Below are 22,307 nucleotides of genomic sequence, written 5' to 3'. Positions count from 1 at the left end.
CTCTCTCTCTCTCTCTCTCTCTCTCTCTCTCTCTCTGTGTTTATTAACCCATGAGATTGTCTTTTATTATACCCATTCCTGAATTCATCTTCTCTCTCTCTCTCTCTCTCTCTCTCTCTCTCTCTCTCTCTCTCTCTCTCTCTCTCTATCTCTCTCTCTATATATATATATATATATATATATATATATATATATATATATATATATATATATATATATATATATATATATATATTTATATATATATATATATATATATATATATATATATATATATACTTACTTTTTGCTATAATTTTTTTAACAATACTTTTAACTTCAAGAAAATCCTGAGAAATATTTTTTTAATTAACCTACTAATAGTACTATTAACATCATACCAGCTGATATGACTGTCATCTCTCTCTCTCTCTCTCTCTCTCTCTCTCTCTCTCTCTCTCTCTCTCTCTCTCTAATGCTGTAATTTTTCTGTTGATTTCTGATGTACTGTAAGTAACTGCTAATATGTAACTTTGTTTGACGTCTTTGGGCGTAATAAATTTATTAAATAAATAATCTCTCTCTCTCTCTCTCTCTCTCTCTCTCTCTCTCTATATATATATATATATATATATATATATATATATATATATATATATATATATATATATATATGTACAGTATGTATGTATGTATGTATATATATATATATATATATATATATATATATATATATATATATATATATATATATATATACTTACTTTGCTATCATTTTTTTAACAATACTTTTAACTTCAAGAAAATCCTGAGAAATATTTTTTTTTAATTAACCTACTAATAGTACTATTAACATCATACCAGCTGATATGACTGTCATCTCTCTCTCTCTCTCTCTCTCTCAACCTAAGAACTCGCATCAGATCAGCGAGCCAGGCAACGAACAGAACGCTAAGCCTAAGCAATAATTATTGTACCTTGTTGTCAGTTGACTATTGTGGGTTACAGGTAAGAACGAAAAAGAACGAGAAATGTAAAAAAAAAAAAAAATTAATTAATACATAACAGAGGTGAGGGCTCAGTATACCACTCCACCATAATTAAAAAAGGGAGAGGGAGGGGGAGGGGGAGGGGGAAGGGGGAAGGAAAGACCACAAATTCACCCGATAGTCTGCCTTCAAGACCCTTCCGGAAATCCGTCAAAAAAAATTAATAAAAGCTTCAAGCTTCCGTTTCTCAAAAAGTCTACGGAGTTTAAATACTACGATTTGATGTTCGTGTCTTCTAATACTGATAATAATAGTAACTCTCGGCACTCGTTGTGGCCCACTGCCGCTCGCATCCGACCTCTGTAAGGCCTGCTGTATACAAGTACTTATATAGAAATCCAGTTTTAAATGAAGCCTATAATATAAATTTATATTAATAATAATAATTAATAATACATTATCGTTATTATTATTATTATTATTAGAAATCCAGTTTTAAATGAAGCCGATAATAATAATGATGATGATAATAATAATAATAAATTATTATTATTATTATCACTATTAGAAATCCAGTTTTAAATAAGTCGATAATAATAATAATAATAATAATAATAATAATAATTTATTATTATTATTATTATTATTATCCATATCATTACTGTTAAAACTCTTGTCAAAATAATTTACTAAATGGATCAGAGAGAGAGAGAGAGAGAGAGAGAGAGAGAGAGAGAGAGAGAGAGAGAGGCCATCTGCAAGGCAACCCTCCCAAATTTTGCGACGAAGATAACCAACCAACCAGCTAGCCAGTCCAACACGGCATTGGGTACATACAACCGGTGGTGTCCCTTTTAAAGAGGACCCACCGGTTTTCGCCTAAAACGCAGATTTCGACGGAGTTCTCCTCCACAGTCTTGGACCGTGGCGTTTTTTGTTTTTGCATAAGCACGACAGATGTTTTGTAAATGGTTTTGGTCCAGGGAAGTTGAGGAGCGCCTACGAAAACATACACACACACACACACACACACACACACTCAAGCGCATGCTCTACGATATTATATACATATATATTTATAATACATATACAGTACATATGTATATGTGTGTGTGTAATCCTATGTTTTGACTTCCAACCTCCCCGTCTCAGTTCTCATCCAAATGGATCTGGGTCTTGTAACTTTCTTCTGGGGTCCACAGGGGCCCCGGTAACACTATGTTCTTTTCTCCTGCCCCCTCTTACTTTCTTGTGTGTGTGTGTGTGTGTGTGAAGGACGCGCCTTTCATAACTACATAACTATCTCATCTACACGTGGAACTTTCGTAACTTCACTCCTGGCATAATCTTCACTCTTTCCTACCATCTGATTTTTAATATTCTTCTTCTTAAGATTTTATTCTCAAATCGACAAGATCTTTTAGATGCAATTTCACTACCACGCGATAATTCACGCCTGTCCAGCGATGCCTCTTACGTGTGATCCTAATTTCGTTATGGAGATGTTCGCTCAAAATGTTTGTATGTGACGGTGTTTCAAATGTTTTTGCTAAAATTATACTTTCCCGAAGTGGATCAGGACAACAAACGCTACATGTGGTCACAGTCCATCTCGTAGCCATATTTATTTTTGGAACTGTTTTGTCTTAGAAATTAACAAACTAACGTATACTACATAAACATTAACATTTGTGGGGTTGGTTTTTGTTTTCCGAAGGATCAAACTGACCACAAACTTTCCTGACTAATCCGTTACTTATTTTTCTTACTGAAGAAACACTAATTAGAAAAAAAAATCAGCATGACTAAGCCTTTTTAAGCTCTAACAGACTTTTCAGCGAAAACAAACAAATTAAAGCAGACTGAACACCACCAACATCTAAAGCAACGATCCTGAACTTCTAATCAAAATGCCAGCTAAGACTTCATAACAATCCGTAAGTAATTCTCTGAGAAATGAAAACAAACAAACAAACAAAAAGGCAACAGCGAACGACAGCTGAAATTCAGGCTTCTTCCGGGAGTGACAAATCTTCCCTAGCATGCGTGGCGAACCCGTCTTTCCTGATGGCTCAGCAGGTTCTATTTCGAACGTAAATCTTCACACCGCTTCGGCTGCAGTGAATCATAAACTTTGTTATTTGAAAGCATTACAACTGAAAATGTTCTTTACGACATAACTCGCCTCATACCACTGCTAATGTAGTTATGATGATTTGATTTACGAAGCCTCGAGAAATATGTTGACAAAAAATGTTTACCACCAACAGCCTTTTAAATTTTGAAAATATATAGAGCGTAAAGAATATATATACAAATAATTATCCTAATTTATCCGTAAGTCTTTTGGGGTGAGGCTGCTGGCCTCATGCCCTCCTGTACCATGTCTGTAAAACACAAACACATAGCCTATATATATATATATATATATATATATATATATATATATATATATATATATATATATGTGTGTGTGTGTGTGTGTGTGTGTGTGTGTGTGTGTGTGTGTGTGTTATACGCTTTACAGACGAAATTCTCTCTCCCTCTCTCTATAGAGAGAGAGAGAGAGAGAGAAACTCACTCCCGCAAAAGCGTATTGCGTAACAAATGAGGGATTCAATATCGCCTATCAATATCAAAAGCGAAATCCTATCTCGTGCATATGGACGTATTACGTAACCTAACATTCATCCCCCTCCCCCCCCACCACCACCAGGATTCACGTAACACGTGATAAACCTGTTCAGAACATGACGCAATACCTATCCGTCCATCTACGAGAATCTACGGAGCGTCTTATTGCATTATGGGTGACGTTTCGGTTCGAAACCAGTGACGCGTGTTTGAATCCGTACAAAGAACTTAACGCAAAACTATAAACTATATAAAAAAATATATATATATATATATGTGTGTGTGTGTGTGTGTGTGTGTGTGTGTGTGTGTTTTACAGAATGATTTTGCAATTTTATTTAATGCTGATGGTTAATAATATATTCGTAAAAGTCAAACACATTCGACGTGTTAGATCAGAATAGAATACTCTGTGATTTATGCTCAAGCCCAATCGCTGGGACCTATGACGCCACTCATCGTTGAAACGGAAATTGAGAGTAAAAAGGTCTGAAAGGTGTAACAGGAGGAAAACCTCGCAGTTGCACTATGAATCAACTGTTAGGACAGGGTGGAAAGCAAGACGGAAGAAAGAGAATATGAACGGAGGTACATTAAAATTGTCAGAATTTTTCAGGACGTGAGTAATTATCATCACAGGTATTCAAGTATTTCTGCAATTGCACGGTCTTGCTCTGCACTCCCCTGTTAAGGATCTGTAACAACGTCGAATCTATTAACATATAAGAGGGTCGAAACGATACGTACCGGCGCTTGAGACGTTAGGTACCGCCTGGAGCTCAGATTCTAGTAAGAGAATGTTATTCTAGACTCCCACAGGGTTACCGGAAGTATCTGCTCTTCACTGAGAGGTCGATTTGATTTTAATGAAATTCAGGCAAGCACTAGGGCACTTTCGGTCATTCAGCTATTAAGAAAGTGAAAGGAGGGAGTTGGAGAGGTTGAACAGCAAGATAAAGATCAAGAAAGTAATGGGGATGAAGCACAAAGATCTAAATGTGGAACCTGGAGAAAGCCAATAGTCGCACTGAGGGGGAATAATTAGAAGGGTTGGACAGCAAGATTGAAGAAAGGAAGTGAGAGTGGAGGTAAAGTAAAAGGGGTCGAGGGGACGCTGCCAACAGCTTTCAGCAATGCCTACAATACACCACACATACAAACTACATGTATATGCATACATTACCACATTCAACCATTCCATAGAGGAGACAGCAGAGCTGACAGGTCCCTTTCAGTCAAAACATAAAAAACTACTTGAGCCTCTTACTTTAAAAAAAGTAAAAGCTCATTCAACAAATGCTAAGAGCTTACAAAGTTAATTCGTATGATAAGAGTCTACAATACACTGAGACTTAAAAAAAAACTGGGAGTCTGTGAAACATCTATTACCAGATCATTACATCTTTGAGACTTACTGCCCTAATGCCAGGAATACGTGAGACTCATTGCCTAAAAGCTAAGAGTTCCCAAGACTTACAAACCGCTGACTCTACAAAGTTTCTTCCTCCAATACTACCTATGATTGATTGCCTTAATACCAACCAATCACACACTTGCCGTTCGTGTAGTAAAACTCATTAGCAAAGTCAATGAGATTTAGTAAAAGCAAAATTCAACCTAAAACTCTATGACCTTGTCATTTTTGACTGATCAACACTCTACGATAAGATAAAAACAATTCTGTACTTTTTCAAAGCGTATCACGGACTCCAATAAGCACGTCTAATAATCTTATCTTGCCCTTTTTTATCTTGGCGAATTGTCAAAAGAAGCAGCGTAAACACCTTCGTATCTTGGCCCTGATAATGTTTATCTTTGCTGTTCGAGGTGGCGGGGTGGGGTGCGCATATGGGGCAAGGGAGGGTGGGGTGAGCATATGGGGCCAGGGAGGGGTGGGGTGAGCATATGGGGCCAGGGAGGAGGGGGGGGAGGGGTGAGCTTACGGTGAATGCGACCGTGAAAGTAATACTGTATTTATCTCCAATTCCTAAAATCTGTGATTATGACCGAGAGGTTTCAAGATTTGGGTTGCTAAACAAAACTGTTGTTTTTTGGTGGGTTATTTTCACGGTTGCTTATTAACACCTATGTACACACCCAAGCTTCGGAAAGCTCTCCTCACTTCTGTTTTTTTTTATGCGATTTACATAACCTTCCTTCATTTAAGAGGCCGTTTTATTTTCCTTGTTTTCCTCGGCCCTGGGCTACAAAAGGGCATTAGATGCCAGCCCCATCAGGCATGCTCCGTTGCACAATTCCGCCTGGGATGACATCAGGCATACTCAGTTGCACAATTCCGCCTGGGATGACATAGTGAACAAAAGTATAATATAATTAAAACTCGTTAGGGATGTTTAAAAAATCGATAAGCTTTCCCAGCAACTTTTTAACAAACGACTGTGAATTTTGCTCCATTTAATAATAATAATAATAATAATAATAATAGCATGAGTCACTAAAATGGTAAAGAAACCTACAGTGGTGTAAATATAAATATATATTAGAAATATATACACAAACGAAGTTTTACATTTACACCACTGTGCATTTCTTCACCAATAATAATAATAATAATAATAATAATAATAATATAATAATAACCTGAAGATTTGTAGAAGATCCTCTTTCTAAGCTCTGTCCTGAAACTGATCACATAACTATTACACAACAGGCACAAGTACCTTCGTAATTCTTTATCTACGAAAGTTGCAGAACAAGTAATAGTTGCTTTGTCATGGGCTAACATGGATAATATATATATATATATATATATATATATATATATATATATATATATATATATATATATATATATATATATATATAATGAAAGAGAATTTACAGTTATATTTGTGGAGGAAAGTGAAATAATGAATTGCCGAGTTACGACATAAAAGCATTGTCTTCTTGACGAGAGAGAGAGAGAGAGAGAGAGAGAGAGAGAGAGAGAGAGAGAGAGAGAGAGAGAGAGAGAGAGAGAGAGAGAGAGAGAGAGAGAGAGAGAGAATTCTAATACGAAGCTATTCCCACTCCTTCCAAACCTAAATGTACCCCACCAGATACAAATCCTACAATATTACAGCGAGGAAAACCTGCGTCATCTACAGCGCTCGGCACTGCCCTTACTTAGCCTAGGCTAGGCACGTTGGCCTTCTCAAACTGTCCTCTCGTGGAGAAGTGATCTATTTGCCTTTATCAATGCGTATCTTTGACGGTCAAGTGGATGAAGTGATGGCAGATGTTTCAATCTGTTCTGTTCTCCTCTCTCTCTCTCTCTTTCTCTCTCTCACAGATCCGACGTTGACTCACACAACTGAATCATTCGGTAATTCTATTGAACGATCTCGCCTTTCTCCTGAAGACGAGGCGGGAGAATGACTGTACGTTTCTACGTACATGTGATTATTTAAATACTAATCTGCGTCTTCTCTTCAAACTTGTCGGTTTTTCGCCCGATTTCCCAACAAGTTCATCTCTTCGCGTGCAGTCTTTCTTCGCAATCTCGCTGGGTTTCGCCCCGCTACTCCCAGTCCGACTGTGCATCTGACTGACTGCTCCTTCCCGATTCTCATCACATGTTCAAGCCATCGCAGTTCTTGAGTACTCAATATCTTCACACCACATCTTTGAGGGATTCCTCATTTGATGATCTTTCTAATGCACTCCAACCATGAATCGTGACACTGAGTCGAACTCTAAACAATATCCCCCATTTTCTTTCATTTTTTCCAGGACTCATGTCGACAATGCATACAGAATTAAACGCCTTATACATTTGTTCTGGATTTCTTCACTGTTTACCGACAGGAAGATCTGCTTTATTAGCAATCCAAAAATTTTCTTTCTGTTTCCTCCTGAATGTTCCTACACTTTCTTCTTACCATAACAAAATCTTCTTACCATAACAAAACATGCCACCAAGTTACAGAAATGTTCTACCTCATCATAGGCTGATAATATCTGTTATATTTGATACAATGCACTGAAATCACCCCTAATAACTTCCTTGTAGTATCCACAATGCCAACCTCCCATCTAGCTTTATTTTTTCCTTTTCCTTCTTTTCAGAACATCACTAGTTTGGGTTTGCCTACACTGATTTTCAACTGTAAGATCTCTTCCTCTGATTCTGACCATAACACCGGGTCATTTGTATACAGTAGCCATCAAAAGTCCTCTTCTTTACTCACTGGTAAGTTCTAACACTACTGTAATGAACTATACACGCAGGACTGTACTAACCCTTTGTATGCACCAACATTTCTCTCAAAATTCTACTGATATAGACTATCTGCTCCTGTCTTCAATCTAAGACTTGTGTTATGATATAATATCATCAATCACTTAAAAAGTCTATGTTATTCTCAGCCTTTATAAAACGCCCATCTAATATACTTGTCTTGTTGCCCTAACAAATGCCTTTACTTAGCACACCCTTGTTTCTACAGAGTGTTCCCTTATGACAAAAAGGCTCCTGAGTACTGATAGGAATTATACATTAATCATAAATGTGTCATCAGTTTGTAAACTCAATAGTACTGACAAAAAAAGCTTCATCAATACATTAATAATTTACAATTGATAGCCTTAATCAAATCTCAGTCTGAGAATATATGAAGGAATACAACCTATTTAAGTGATACTATCACTGCTGCTACACCACAAAAATTCCAGATAAATTAAGCGAATAGAGATCACAGCACCAATTTTCAAGGAACAAGAGACAAAACTCGATTCCCACTTTGTTTACATATTAAAACACTTCCTCTACTGTTTTAATTTTTACAGTAAGAGACGCCTAATACTAGTTCAAAGAACTCATTGTAATACAACAACTGAATTAGCTTAAAAATGGAGTGACATCAAAGAGAAACCTCTACAGTATTCTTAATAAAGCATCAATTCAATGCCACTTGCAACTTCAAAACCTAATTCATGAGTTGGAATTCCCTCCTGTCCTCTGTTTTTCCCTAGATTCCTTTAACCCTGGTCCTTCAGGAAGACGCCTAATACAGTACTATTTTTCAAGAAGAAGCCTAATACAGTACTACTATTTCCCTACTCATTTTTGTTGTCACTTTTACTCATTTTTTTTTGCTTTTTGTCACTTGAGTCAAACTTGTCATTGATTGAAAGCTAAAGAGGAGGAAAAGAAATGAGCAGAAAACGTAGGCAACTCACTGTGAGTCAACAATATACCACCACAGAGCTGATAAAACAGATCATTTGAATTCAAGGTTGCAGCAGTATTAACTAATAAATCTAGGAAAAACAATTAAATTCCCTGGCTTTATGACTGGCCACACTAACATAGCTCCTAACCTAAGCTTAGCAAAAGGAAATTCTACACTGCTAATCAGGAACTTACACAGCCTAACCCAATGTATCCTTGCTGTTCAATAAGACAATTATAAGTTTGCTAATTACATTCCTAAGCAAAAAAAAAAAAAAAAAAAAAAAAAAAAAATTCCAATGGGGTACACCACTCCTAGATCCCATTATATACATTATATAATTCCAGAGTCTACTCTTTCTACACACATCAATGGCCTTTTAATGTTGTACAGTAAATTTGTAAACTGTAGAGAGGAAATCATTCTCAGTATAAAACTAAATTTGCATCTAATATTGCATGTTGAAATCATTCACAAGTTTTTTCATATTTATATGTTAGGAAACTTCACCTTTCAGATGCAGCATCTCATTTTCCTGTACATCACTCAATGATGTAGATTATAATAGCTAACGAAAACTTTCATGTGCACACAGACAGGAATATATCAAGATACAGAAAACCAAAGTCTGAAATCCTTTCCTTGTACTTACACGCCTTGAAAGCTGCGTTCTCCACGCCATCGTCCTTCAGCTTCTCAAGAAGCTTCTCAAAGAGAAGGCCGCTCGAGTTGATGGTACCAAAAATGATACCGTTACATGCAAAAGAGGCAATCATGACGAGCCACGCGCGGCACCCTCCGTCAGGCGGCACAAACGCAAGCACGTGGGCGGGGACGTCATAGTTTTGCATCGCCACCTTCTCGGCCAGAGTGGGTTCCTCCGCCTCCATCATCTGGATGTGCCCGTTTTCTACTGCTGACGCTTCAGCATTGGGGCTGGGCTCTGTGTACTCGGGCGGTGCATACTCAGGGGGAGGAGTGCTTTTCGACGGCGTCACAATGGCATGAGCGCCCTCCTCAACCAGAGGTTGATCATTCTCATCAGTAACCACCATTGTCAATTCGCAAAATGTTCAATGTCCCGTAACAAAATGATAATGTTTACGTTAGATCATTCTTCACTGGGTTCATCGGCATTCAATGGCGCATCCAAAAATTATCTTGCTTTTAAATAAGTCCACCAAGTAGCTGTTGTATAACAGTAGTACATAGATACAATATTGTATGAACACTACAACAGTTTTAACTTGAAACGGGCATACACAGTCTCTGTATTCAATCTACAGAATTTTGGTGATTTTCTTTAGGTAACAAGAAACAAAAGATTTCAAAGTCAATAAAAATGTTCACTTTAACTGCGTACAAATACCCACGTGTCTGCTTTCCCTTTTAACTAGGGAATGTCCTGAAGTTACCACATCACCTGAAAAAAAAGGCAAATTTATTAAATTTCTCTCCGTTTAAACAAAAATTGAATATGGCAACATTGAAGTGCGTCCATTTTACTGTTTTATTCATGAAAACACTGCGGTATAATACTGTAACACAGTAGTCACATTCTAAATTTATCCTCTCTCAGTGGAGATAACACTATCTTCATTCGATGTACTAAACTTCATGCATACAGATTACCACCTGTTTGTTAGGAATAGTCCAGAAGTTCACATCAGGTCCCTTATCCCATTCAAAGTCTGACCATACAAACACTTTCGACACCTTGCCATGCCCAGCCTTCAGACGAGGGCCTGTGCTAGCACAACGATGGCTTAATCTAAAACATCCACCACTTTCAGATACTATTCAGTAATGTATTGTAAAACCCTCAGCTGCACAGTCTTCCAACCCTTATTTTTTATATCTTCCCTAAAGGTCCAACTTCTTTAACTTTACTGTAGTACTCCTATTTTCAACCATCATCATTAACCCTTTTGGATTCTGGGGGTTCTAAAATTTTTCAGGAGGAAAGCACACTCTGACCACTCATGGGCAGACCAATATTTTTCTTTTAACCGATAGACGCTAACTCATTTTTCAGGATTTTAATAAGGTTACTGTGCCATCTTGAAGATGAAAACTTACATAGGTTACTTTACTGCAGTACTGTAGGTTCAAAAATGGAAAACAACAAAATTACCAAGCCAAAATGATGACTTGAACTTTGACATAAATTTTCAATGCATGATGGCATTTGCAGTCATCAGATTCTACTGGGCAGACATCTGCATGACTACAAATGAAGTCATTACGATCTAAATGAGTTAAAGAATGAACCTTTCAAGTGACCCTCATGAGTCAACAAATGCCACTGGATTGTCTTGTTAAAACTAAACTAATCAGTTTGTACAATACTGTTTGTTTATTGAGCTTTAAGAATGAACTGAAGTATACTTTGTGCTACAATACAGGACTAAATATATACATTAATGATAAGAATATAAAACGATTCTGTCAATGTACTAATTATCATCTTAATGTATTACAGGCCAAAAGAGATCACATCACCCTTTTGAACTGACCTTAACACTTTCATGCCCCTGATACTGACAGTGTACCCACTGACATTCAAGAGAGCTTATTATGATGTATGCATTAAAATAGTTACAGTTCAACTCATTCAAGACTGTGTCTATGTATTATGTATTTTTTAGGTTCTCTCTTATTCCTCTAAAGAGTACAGTCTAATAAACAGCATGACAAACCCACTAGATATGCCATAATCTACATCCCCTACAATTCAAATGAGTCTGTCAGACATAGTACTTTTCAGGTTCTCTCTCAGTTCTCTCAAAAGCTCTGCAGATTTGCAGCAAACATCACAATCCCCTCAACACCTCTGATTTTCCTATTACAATCTCTTCTTAAAGTTAAGAAATGCAGAAGAGATCATGTTTCATAGTGAAAGAGTCCTCTTACATATATCAGAAAACTTGGGTCCCAAAAGGTTTCAGCTGTAACTTTTCCAAAATCTTATTAAAATATGACAAAGTACCCACAGCTCAACTTCTTGGTTTTGTAGAGCAAAATTAGTGTTATATTATTACCTATACCTATGCTACAGCCCTTTTATCCTAAAACTTGTCTCAAAAATTAAACTAAAAAGTACAGACTTCTATGTTATGATACAGCAACTGCAAAGAAACAGATATACAGTACTGACTACGATTAGTACATGTTGTATATAACAATTTCTTTTTAACTTGTGAGTACGCCTACGAAAAGTCAGAACATATAGATTCTAATAAAGCACAGCTTACTGATGCAAAAGGGAAGATGCACGAGAGAAGACTTAAAAGAGATTTTTATTAAAGGTAACAGGTTATATTCCAAGAAGTAGAGTACTGAGTTTACTTTACAACTTTAAGACATTCATTTGTATTTTCTTTACTTTGTAAACCTTTTGCAACATAAACTAAGCATCAACTGTATATTTTTTCTACTCCTTTTCTTTGCAGTTTTTTCCCTCCTGTAGATGTTGAAGTTTGCAAGGCAAGTTCACTTTCTTTTGGCAATGTATGTTCACTAATACTGAACAGAATATTTTACATGTAATTTTGCAAAATATTCTGACCAAACCTAACATACCACTCTTAGGATTTACAGTATATAAGTTAATAAACATCCCAGCCATCAAATTTTCGGTGGAATCCTCCACTAAACCAACAAAACTCATAACTTGAACAATACACTTTCAGAACCAAGAGCAACTCCACAAACACTATTGTCAAAATATCAGCTGAAAAATACTGTACTGACATTGGTTGGAACCCAGCAACATAAGGATTAAGTTGCACCGTCACATAAACTAAGCCATCGTCTGGCAAACATACAGTACTTATGTCATCGTTGAGGACACGCAAAGATGGCACAGGATTGACATTTTTCCGTGTTCCTTGCCTTCTTCTAGGATATTTAAACTCCTATAACCTTCCATAAACAGCTACTAACTACAGTGATTAGAACACACATGGATCAGACCTCTTTTTGCTGCACTGTACCGTATTTTTATAATCATGACTGACCCTTAAACAATTAAAATACACTTAATGTAAAAAAATCAATATAATGAATTTTTCTTCATGTACATTATCTAATAAACAGATTAACATCAATGAAAATCATTGTTTTCTGGTCACTAGTTTCTAGCAGACAATTTTCCTACAAATAACGACCTAACCTACGCCTGTACTCTGCCTTTGACAATACAAGATTACTTGTACATGAGATAGGCCTATTTAGCATGCAACCATTAACCACAATGTGTTTAAATTCCTTAACATTTAATCTAACAACAATCAGACATTTTCCAGGATGATGTGACAAAGTCCATCTGCACTGTACATAAAAAAACAAATAAAGTGATGATGTTCAATCACAATAATCAAAATATAAATACTTTCAGAAATATATTTTAATACTTAAGAAATCTAAATTCTTGTGAAATAAATAAAATGGCTAACTTTTTTTCTAATTCATTTCAAAAAGTTTTATATTCAATTGAGGACAAAACATACTTATAAAAGGTAATTCTGCAGAAGAACTCCAGACAGAGATATCACTCAAGAGAATTTTTTTACTGAACACTATAGAAAAGGATGTATAAAATGCAGCACAGATGAGAGGATTTAAATTTATGTTCACGTTTTACGTTCATCCCCAGGGGGCTGGTACTAATGTGGCCCCCCGCGAAAGTTTCCTGTAGAATTACCATCTAAAAAAAAGCATATTGTAATAATTAAAACAAAAGATAAGCACAAAATTTAGTATGCTGAAATCCATTATACTAAGTGGACAAGAAAAATTGTAAAAAAATAGGATATAGCACATATTGAAAAAGTTATAAAGTTAAAGAAGGCATTATATATATATATATATATATATATATATATATATATATATATATATATATATATATATATATATATACTATATATAATGTATATTCTGCCTGGCTCTGTATGCTTTTATGCCTTACACTACTAACTGCAATGAAGAATCTCACAAATCAAGCTGGACTCCTGTATATCACACCAAAATCTATTAAAAGAGTAGAAATTCTGCAACCTTATAGAAGGTGGCCAACTCATCCCGGTTTAACTCGCAATTGTAAATTAGCCTCAGTCTAGTATTCCTGAGCCGGTAATGCGTCCTCATGACTAAACTAAATCACACCATGATCTAGAGGTAATTAAATTGCAACTCCACTGAGCAAAATCATAAATAATCATAAACATTCTCGGTTCAAGTTTGAAATATGACACAGAGCTAAATCTGTCGTTTCTGTACCGTAGGTTAACATCGAATTTCCGTTAACCCGCGACCTTCGCATGCTGTTAGGCCACGCACATCAACGAAAATTTGAAACGATTACGAGCAGTGATCATAACGCAGAACGACCGAAATAAATATATATCATAGTAAAAATATGCTTGAAATACCCTAAACGCCACCAACATACGTCGTACCAATTTCGCGAAAATCGCAGAGGTGAATACACATCAGTCTGTTTTTTTTTTATGCAGGGTTCAAACAACCAGGCCGACATATTTCTCTTTCCGCGTGAAATAATCGATGCCGACGCAATACTTTGGGGTTTCCAGACACAATACAGGAGTGAAATTACTTAACCCATGTCTGACAGATACAAATAAACCCTTACCCGAGACGTGCGAGCGACCCGACAACGCAAGCGCACGACCACATACTACAACTTCTGCCTTAAAACTGTAAACAAATCCGAGTTGACCTGGAGTGTCGTCTGCACTGCGATCGACTGATGTATACTAAAACGTGAATAGGCTACCCAGGAGGGGGTAAGGTAGCCATCTTGGAAAGAGGCGAATGGCAAGGAATCCTCGATTGACCTTGTAAACTACTTTGAAGAGTAGGAGTCCGGGCTGTTGTAAAAACGAATTGACTTGAAAAGAATGACATGAACACATGGTTCCAAGATTAGTCATCGCACCGTGTTTATGTAACACTTCTTTAAGCCGATTCTTTTTCTTTTCCTCGACTAGGACAGTCCGACAATGAGTATATTTATAAAAGGATGCATAAAGCGTACCTTTGATTGACAGAGAGAGAGAGAGAGAGAGAGAGACTTTCATGACAGCAAACGTCTCGGTGTGCTATCCTTCAAATCAGACACAAATAATTGATCAGAATACTTATTTATTCATAAAACGATGCATACAGTGCCTGTGATTAACTGAATGAGAGAGAGAGAGAGAGAGAGAGAGAGAGAGAGAGAGAGAGAGAGAGAGAGAGAGAGAGAGAGAGAGAGAGAGAGAGAGACTTGTATGACATCAAACGTCTCGGTGTGCTGTCCTTCAAATCAGGACACAAAATAGCATGTTTCACCCTACTTATGTCTATGAAGTCCTGATGATAAGAAAGGTATCTTTGTTTTTCTTTAAAAGCTCTTATAATATTTTTGAAGAAAATTGCCTCTTAACAGTAGGATGAGTGATAAGAAATGATTTATCTTTACAATGTCAGCAACTTCTGATTGATAATTAATTTATGCTTAATTTTTTTCAGTATTTACATAACGCAATTATTTCCGGTGGTACTGTCAATCATGGCGGAAGTGGAGCTTCACCTCATCAAAGCAGCTAACGCGGAAGTGCGGTGCTTTCCGACTCCGAGATGTCTATACTTCTTTTTTTATTACTCCCATCTAAGTAAACCTACAATATATAATAAAGTATGATGTTGGAAATCTGTCATAAATAACTGAGATGTAAATGGATGACATTTTAAGCCGAAATGGATGCGATGTAAATGTCAAAACTGATGGATATGATAGGAGGCTTACCACTTGGGGGTGGCTAAAGGTGATGGATTACATTAAGAAGTCTGAACTTCGTGCCATCATGGACTAGTGCCTGGAAATTAAATAACATTAGGCTTTGGTTAAGCCAATTTCGAAGAGCCCATTTTTTTCATAAAGTAAGTGAGGCGTCTTTATGACCAGATTCCCAAACTGCAGTAGATGCGATATTCAGAGCTGTTACAGAAAAGTCTTGAACATTATATAAAGAGTGGTTCTAACAGAGGCATTAATTACCAACATCGGGTTCATGGCTCTTTTTCCTTATCCCTCTTCTTTCAACAGAACTGCAAGCCTATTTAGGAATTAGTACCATATGAGAACAATTTTGGTTAACCTCTTTTAAGTGTTCTCACTGGAACATTCATTGCTCGCATCAAGCGTACTTTTTTCATGTTTATTTCCCTAAAACCAAAACTGAACGTCATTTCATGTGCATTAACATAAAAATGAAACGTTGACCTCACAATATCCTTCATAACAGTTAAGAAAGTACAAAACTCCCAAGTAAATAAATGAAACATTGCCTAATCACCATCATAAAATCTTGGACTAAAGAGGTCATTTTCTAGTTTAATACAATAGGTTCTTCAGTTTTTTGGTTCAGATTCCTGAACAAACCCTTATACAGGTATCTTGGTAGTGTAGGCTACCATCAGTAAGAGCGAAATTCTGATTCCATCCTTTAACCATTTGGACTGTAAATCAAATAAAACTTCCTTTTATCGCCTGACTACGAGTAAATTGACCATTTTCAGTTCTTATCTCCCAAATATTTTCACTGGCTCTCAGACTTCAACCAACAGGATAGTTGATGTCAAAGGAAATTTACCCATGAAAAGGTGAGAACAATCTCGAGTCTCTATACTTATTCGAGCTATGGGACTTGGACCTCACCTTTATACAATGAGGGAAACCTGCACCTCATTCTTTTGTTTCAACAGGTACGAACCTTGCCCCTTGTTCTTATTGTAGTTAACTCTGAAATACCTCATCCGTTTGCCTGGGCAGGCTTGAAACTTACACTCCAGCAACTGTAAACAGTTCGCGTGTAGATTTGAACTCTCTTCCTCTTCTATTGTATTGCTAGCATGAAATTGGTGACTGTTGCGCAACAAAACAAGAAACAAGAGAAGATAAAAAAAATAGATACTCACTGTAATCCTGTACAACAATATGGGCAGCTACATGTCAACGGGAAGACTAGCGTCTTACGTACTGAATAGCTACACAGCTTCTTGATATCACAGGTATTTTAGAAAGGTAAACTCGGCATAATTCCGGAGGAATCAATTGGAACGAATCCAAGGCTATCATAAGCGAAATATGTTGAAAGATGACAGAAAGTGTGTGATATAATTATAACCATTATGAAGAACTATAACAATTGTTGTTGCTTTTACGTTCAAACGAAAATATGATTGTTGCGAGTACTAGCGGATTCAGAAAATTTTCATTGGTGGGGCCACCAATTTTCTTATTATCATTATTATATACATGCAGTATATATATATATATATATATATATATATATATATATATATATATATATATATATTCCTCTCAAAATTTTATTATTTCTATAATAGATTTTGTATTTTTCATTTTCATATTTCTCATTTTTGTTATTATCTAAATCACCAATATTATTTTGTCATTATTTTTCATGGGGGGGCAACGTGCCCAGGTGGCCCCCTCCCCTAGATCCGCTAGTGGTTGCGAGTTGTATTACTGTACTGATACTGCACTTGGTAGTTCAACAACCCCGCCAAGTAATACACAGTACAACTCTCACAGGGCTGGAACAAAGATTTTGTTTCGAATATATGGATACAAAGAGTTATTACTCTTTAGAAAAAGGATTTACATAACTTATGTGGGAATGGAATATAGAGTTTAGGCCAATGGCCAAGCGTTGGGACCTTTGAGGTCATTCAGCGCTTAAAGGGAAACTAGGAGTAGAAAGGTGTAATTTTTAGGAGAGGGTGGAAAGTAAGATGGAAGGGAATAGGAACGGAGACACAGTAAAAGGAATGAAAGGGGTTACAGCTAGGGGTTGAAGGGACGCCGCGAAAGAACCTTGAGTAATGCCTACACACTGAAGCCACTAGCTCAAACCCCCTTTGAGTAATGCCTACAGTGCACCACGTGACGTGTACTGGCGACACTATTTCCCCCCTATGGGATACATAGTTTATAAATCAAATGTTACCAACACTATCTCATTAACACTTCACCATAATCATCACAACTGACGGAGGCAAAACATACCATACCAGTTTCAACTGGAAATAACTCGGATGCAAGAATACCGCAAGGTCCTTTACTGGGGCCTGAACAGGCTCCTGCCTCCTGGGTAATTGAAGCTGGAAACTTTTTGTGGAGGTCATCTCTGGAGACTTCTGGGAACGGAATGGAGTGGAATATGAGTTTAGGCCAAAGGCCAAGCACTGGTAGGCCTACCTATGAGGTCGAAAGGAAACTGAGAGTTACGTAGGTTTGAAAGATGTAACAGAAGGAAAACTTCACAATTGCACTATAAATGTTAGGAGAGGGTGGATAGCAAGATGGAAGAAAGATAATATGAATGGAGGTACAGTAAAAAGAATGAAAAAGGTTGCAGCTAGGGGCCAAAGGGACGCATGCTGGTTACAAATGTTATGTTATAAATACCCAATATTTAGCTAGAAAAATATAAATTTAATTTTCTAGATCCATATACAGTATACAAACCTAATCATCATTTATATGACCAGGGGTCTAACAAGTAAAATAAGAGGTTTTCAAATAGTACAGACAACTGAAAGGTTGCATTCACATTCTATTAAAGTTGCTAACAGAAGGTACTGTGTATCTTTTAAAAATGTTCCAGGCCACTGGAAAAAGATAATTTCTCTCTTTTTGAATCCCACTCATAAAAAATCCAACTTCCTACATAAAGGCTTGGGCCTAAATGGCATTTCAAACTTCACCCTACGATCTGACGGCACATCGCCCTCCAAAAAAAAGGGAATCAAAATAAAATACAAGTAAAATATCAATATGTATTTTCTCGTAACATATTCCGAAAATGGACAAACAGCTACTTTCCAAATTGCACATGATTTCCATCACAGGTCATGCTCCTTTCATGTTTGTCATCGACAGTAGTGTACACATATTTCGAAGGAAAAGGCAGCTTAGGTGCAGGACAGGACATCAAAATGTTGAAAAAAATAAACAAGCAAAAGCTACATCGTCATTGACAAGAAAATACTAAAATCAGAATGTAGTATAATGGGCTTGTAAAATACGACGGAGGCTATGCTACTTGACGTAACACGTAAAGCCAAAGACACAAAAAGACAGTCTCCTAATACGGGGACCCAACCCACAGGCTATTCACTCAGTTCCTTTTTCTTCTTCTCCTTTCAGGCTTTTCTTTCTTTCTGTATGATGTAACTTTACCTGGGCACATTACAAGCATCTTTGCAAAATAAATAACACATTATAACTCAGATATTCAAAAAGAATGTATATGCAAGAGTTTCTACCCAAAACAAAAAACCCTTTGATCTTTACGTGTTTGTATGCGGGGAACGTTATACAGTATGTTTAAAAAGCCATCTGCAAATATTTCCAAAAGCTTACTATTACAGTATCGTTAAACAGTTAACCAGACCACTGAGTTGACATTCTTAACTCACAGGGCTAACCAGAAGGCCTACAAACTGAACTAAATACACTGTAACTTTCTTTTGTACTCTTACATTTTTTTGTATTCTATATAATTTTGCACATAATTCATGGCTCCATTCTTAATGCACATACAACAGAAAAGGTCAAGATCAACCTGCATATGTCACCAGTCCCCTGCATACACACTTCCTGTTTAGTAACCTAAAACAAAGCAATCATTAGACACTATGTGGAATTCTTGTTGCCACTAAGATGTACAATCCTGAATTTACCAAGTAATCACCAACATAATCATGTTCAGTACACACACAATTAGGTTACAATTGTTAAATGGAGTGCTTTATTAATAAGATCCGAAACAAGAACACCAAAATAGAAGAATTTTCAACAATAAAAGGAACAGGAACTTGAACGAATGACACTGTAAACTAAGTGAAATATTTTAGTCAACCTTTTCATTCAATGGGTCCTTGCAAGTCATGTACGTCCCTGAACCAGAGTTGTAATATGTGATATTTTCCTTTGTACAATGGCTGTATATTTTTCTTGCTATTATACCAGTTTTGTTGGCACTTTAAAAGCAGAAAACTTGTACTTCATTGTGGTATATTCACAAAAAGAAAAACAATAACACTGAGGCTAAAAACGCAAGTGCCTCTGGGTTACATTTTGAAAGCTGAGTCACTCCACCGCAAGTGATGAAAAGGGTTAACACTTCACCAAAGTAGTCTAATTTAAATGTTTTAGCTTCATACTTGAAATAATTCACTCTGCATTAAAAACATATCTACAATTAAAAAGGGGTGAGCAATAAAGGGACATCTTTCAATGACAACTTGCTACTGTACACGTCATAAGATCACGTTTTTTACCAGAGTCCATATCGGTATTTCTTCCACATCTCTAGCCACTTCCCTCGTTTGTACAACTTTCAAATCTTCCTCTTCTAATTTTTATCCATCACTTTGAAAGATATTCTTCCTGCAGTTTTCATCCTTTACTAAATTTGTTCTGTTCAAAATTCCCCCCCTTCTTAAAAGTTAAAAATTTCATCTTACATTTTCACCCACAACATACAAATTAATTTTCCTATTTCAGTTTTCATTCCTCTTCCAATATTCGTCCCTCTTTTATGAACAAATCCTTAGCCAATACTATGAAGTCTCAGAAATCTTACTCAATGGTTGGTCTGCACTATAAGCTTCGCATTTACATAGTTCTTTGTATACCAGTGAAAATAAGAAGCCATTAACTCCAAGCAATAACTGCTTGAAATTATGATGACTGCCAAGTATAATGCCTCTAAATCAAGCTAAATGGTATACTGTATATGCCATTAGGATTAAAATCATAGCAATATATGACTAACCAAGGCCTTCCCTTACCATAATGTTCAAAGGAGGGCATGATGCATAAAACATAGTAAGCAATAATATATGTGGAAGTTAAAATAAATCACACATAAATCAACGATCACAAAGATATCTCAGCATTTCCATAAAAATTATACCTCACAATCATTCATTCAATTTCATTACTCTTTTCAAAGTTCATTTTATGGTAATTTCAAGTTCAGAACTGCTCATTGCAAAGTACAAGAAAACGGGGACTTCAAAACCCACTATAAACCAAACAAGTAATATCTACCACAGCAGACAATATACAACAATAATAACGAAATATGATACAAATACTAAAGAAATTTAAGATTTTCACCATTCCAACACTCACCATCAATCAAGTTCTCTCCAATATTTATACCATTACAAAAGCTTGACAACAGTACAATTTCTGGCCAACCTCAATACAATTTTTACCATGGTATTCAACAAATGCCCTATGCCTGATCAGAAAATAACAGCAGCATTGTCCATGCTACTTTTAAGGATCGAGTATTTTCTCACACGATTTTGAATTATTCTGTATATCTAACTTCGAATGTTTGTGGAATCTGTTACAAAGATGTAAAATAGTATTTGGAAGGAATACATACTAAATGTATGTCAAGTCAAATTCATGTGTTTTGAATGCCAGGAACAAGCGCAATGTGTAGCATGTTGAGCATGTATACATCACTGCTTAAACCATTTAAAAATATTAAAACATTTCTTAGCCTTGTCTTGTGATATTGTTCATATTTTCTTATAAAGTAGCTTTTTTCAATTTGGGAGGAAACTGTGATTACAAACTATGGCCAAGAAGGTCAAATAAAGTTAAGACATATCTGCAAAGCACTAAAAACACAGTGGCTACTCATGCAGACTGTACACGAATTGCCAATTGCTCCTCTTTTACGTCTGCTTGCTGGAACTCCCTCTGCTTGCAATCTCGGTAAAGGATCACAGGTGGTGTTCAACAAGGTGTATACAAAGCAACAAGCCATTCCTGTACAGTTAGGCCAAAGTGCATTAAAAGTCACTGAACAAACCTCTAAGTTGGAAGGTCACATTACAAGACTAACAAATGGATCACTGCACATAATCCTTCCAATATTTTCAAATACATCAACACCTCATTTTACTTTGTCAATTCATCCCAAGAACTGTTTTATATTAAAAAAAAAATAAAAACTTTAATGAACCCTTTTAACAATTGCCCAGGCATCCTCTAAACTCCTGTGGGCAACCCGATGACATCCATAATAAAATAAGTAGTACACAATTTCAACATTTTTAGTCATTTTAATAAATCTATATACATTTTAACCGTTAAAAGTATAAAGAATTTAATGAAAAACTGAACAAGATTTACTTGAATCAGATGAGTGATGTCAACGTGCTCCATGGGTATCCCTTATCATGAATGAATTTTTTGATAATGTTAAAGAAGAAGAAACAATGAGTCAAAACAAAAGCATGAGCTCTGGTGACAACCTTCCCACCTTACGAAAGTGTTTTATCATAGCCACCTAATATGATGCTTTAGTAGCACCAGCACAAACAGTAGACACTTCCTTAAGAACCACGGGGGAAAATATGAAAGTCACAAGTTCCAAGTAACACACACAAGCACAGCTTTGAATAC

The 22,307-nt window shown here is 36.3% G+C and overlaps 1 protein-coding gene across 4 annotated transcripts in view; it reads right to left on the bottom strand.

Moving 5' to 3' along the window:
* The window catches only part of LOC136829745 (monocarboxylate transporter 10-like), a 99,585-nt gene extending 85,048 nt beyond the window's left edge, over positions 1 to 14,537 (bottom strand). For all 4 annotated transcript variants that reach the window (XM_067088574.1, XM_067088571.1, XM_067088572.1 and 1 more), the window contains exons 1-2: positions 14,433 to 14,537; positions 9,429 to 10,199 (exon numbers count right to left, since the gene is read on the bottom strand). In XM_067088574.1, the coding sequence (XP_066944675.1) occupies positions 9,429 to 9,831 (403 nt within the window). In that variant the 5' untranslated portion in view covers positions 9,832 to 10,199; positions 14,433 to 14,537. The remainder of the gene's footprint in view (positions 1 to 9,428; positions 10,200 to 14,432) is intronic.
* Positions 14,538 to 22,307: the final 7,770 nt, after the last annotated feature.

Source organism: Macrobrachium rosenbergii, chromosome 45, assembly GCF_040412425.1.
Source record: "Macrobrachium rosenbergii isolate ZJJX-2024 chromosome 45, ASM4041242v1, whole genome shotgun sequence".
In the NCBI taxonomy this organism is placed as follows: Eukaryota; Metazoa; Arthropoda; class Malacostraca; order Decapoda; family Palaemonidae; genus Macrobrachium; species Macrobrachium rosenbergii.
Note: the sequence above shows the minus strand (reverse complement) of the source record. Positions and strands in the feature narration are given on the sequence as shown.